General features: G+C 51.5%; 2 protein-coding genes across 6 annotated transcripts in view; one reads left to right on the forward strand and one right to left on the reverse strand.

The window, feature by feature from the left end:
• Positions 1-1,375, reverse strand: part of LOC145651644 (uncharacterized) — a 5,480-nt gene extending 4,105 nt beyond the window's left edge. For all 4 annotated transcript variants that reach the window (XM_081698535.1, XM_081698536.1, XM_081698533.1 and 1 more), the window contains exon 1: positions 1-1,375. This exon is cut by the window's left edge. In XM_081698535.1, the coding sequence (XP_081554661.1) occupies positions 1-717 (717 nt within the window). In that variant the 5' untranslated portion in view covers positions 718-1,375.
• jph3b (junctophilin 3b) overlaps positions 1-2,500 on the forward strand; it is a 38,811-nt gene that overhangs the window by 24,082 nt on the left and 12,229 nt on the right. The gene's annotated exons all lie outside the window — the stretch shown is intronic.

Genomic DNA, 2,500 nt, shown 5'->3' on the forward strand with positions numbered 1-2,500 from the left:
CGACAGGAAAAGAAGCAACAGGAACAGAAACAGCAGCAGCAGCAGCAGGAGCAGACGCGGAAGCAGAACCAACAACAGAACTGACTGAGGACGAAAAAGGTCCTGGGAGCGAGGCTGAGGAGAAACAACAAACGACGACAAACGACGAGGTACGACCGGAGGCACAAAAGGACGAAGAAAACAAAAACGCAAAACAAACCAGGCCAGGGACAAAGGAACAGGAACAAAAACGGACACAAGCACCGGAAAGGACACACGGATGCGCACAGGGACAGAAACAAAGGGAGACACGGAAACCAGAACGGGCACAGAAACGGGCACAGGGACAAAGAACACAACAGGAGCAAAAACCAAACCAGGCAACGGAGAAGGCAAAAACCACGAGGCAGTAGGAGCAGGCAGCAACAGAGACAGGAACCGGACGGGCCGGAACCCAGGAGCCGAGGCAGCAGGAGACACAGGAGAGCTTTGAGGAGTGACCAGGGGGACGGACTTGGCACAAGGCATGGGGATACGTGGAGTGGCTCCCTCCACTCCAGGAACAGGAACTGGTGGGTCCAGAGACGCGGCTACAGGAACAGACCTGGTAACAGGACAGGCGACATCCACTATGCTGGGAACCGGAACAGGCTCAGGACGGGCGGCGTCTCTAACGCCAGGATCAGGATCAGGATCAAGATGGGTGACATCTCTCATGCTAGAAAAAAACAGGATCATGACGGGCGGTGTCTCTCACGCCGGGAGCAGAACCAGGATCAGGACAGGTGGCATCTCTCACGCTGGGAGCAGGATCAGGCTGGGTGGCTTGCGAGATAGCCACAGGCACTGGTGGGGTGACCCTGGAGGAACACACAGACACAGAACCTTCTCGGCGGCTCCCAAGGCTCACGCAAGCAATACGGAGCTCGCAGTTGCACTTAAGTTCACACTGAGTGCCATGGATGGTCTGTGCATTCACTCTGCCTACTCACGCCTTGCGCTGCAGGCCACTCCCTTGCAGCATAGGTCAAGACAGGCAGACTCTCAGCACTCACCCGGGATCTCGTCGTCATCAAAATAAACGGGATCCTAACCCTAACCCCTAACCCTAACCCTAACCCCCAACCCTAATCCTAACCCTAACCCCCAACCCTAACCCTAACCCCTAACCCTAACCCTAACCCTAACCCTAACCCTAACCACTAACCCTAACCCTAACCCCCAACCCTAACCCCTAACCCTAACCCCCAACCCTAACCCTAACCCTAACCCTAACCCCCAACCCTAACCCTAATCCCTAACCCTAACCCTAACCTTAACCCTAACCCCTAACCCTAACACTAACCCTATCCATAACACACTAACACTAACCATAACCCTAACCCCTCACCCTAACCATAACCTAACCCCTAACCCCTAACCTCTAACCCTAACCCTAATCCTATCCTAACCCCCAACCCCTAACCCTAACACTAACCTTACCCTATCCTAACCTACCCTAACCCCAACCTCAACCCTAACCCCTAACCTAACACTAACCCTATCCATAACACACTAACACTAACCATAACCCTAACATCTCACCCTAACCATAACCCTAACCCCTAACCCCTAACCTCTAACCCTAACCCTAATCCTATCCCTAACCCCCAACCCCTAACCCTAACACTAACCTTAACCCCTAATCCTAACCTAACCCTAACCCCTAACCTCTAACCCTAACCCCTAACCCTAACACTAACCCTATCCATAACACCCTAACACTAACCATAACCCTAACCCCCAACCCTAACCCTAACCCCTAACCCCTAACCCTAACACTAACCCTATCCATAACACACTAACACTAACCATAACCCTAACCCCTAACCCTAATCCTATCCCTAACCCCCAACCCCTAACCCTAACACTAACCTTAACCCCTAATCCTAACCTAACCCTAACCCCTAACCTCTAACCCTAACCCTAACCCTAACCCCTAACCCTAACACTAACCCTATCCATAACACCCTAACACTAACCATAAGCCTAACCCCCAACCCTAACCCTAACCCCTAACCCCTAACCCTAACCCTAACCCCTAACCCTAACACTAACCCTATCCATAACACATAACACTAACCATAACCCTAACCCCTAACCCTAATCCTATCCCTAACCCTAACACTAACCTTAACCCCTAATCCTAACCTAACCCTAACCCCTAACCTCTAACCCTAACCCTAACCCTAACCTTAACCCCTAACCCTAACCCTAACCCCTAACCCATAACTCTATCCCAAACCCCCAACCCCTAACCCTAACACTAACCCTATCCATAACAGCCTAACCATAACCCTAACCCCTAACCCTAACCCTAACCTTAACCCTAACACTAACCACTAACCACTAACCCTAACCCTAACCCTCACAGCTCACAGCGCATATCATAGAACAATCAGAACACAGAACCAGACAACGAAGTGTCCACACACAGGGGGTGTGTGAGTGTGTGTGTGTGAGTTAGGGTGTTTAGCGTGTC

Source organism: Electrophorus electricus, chromosome 16 (genome assembly GCF_041902795.1).
Source record: "Electrophorus electricus isolate QZ-2024a chromosome 16, ASM4190279v1, whole genome shotgun sequence".
NCBI lineage: Eukaryota > Metazoa > Chordata > Actinopteri > Gymnotiformes > Gymnotidae > Electrophorus > Electrophorus electricus.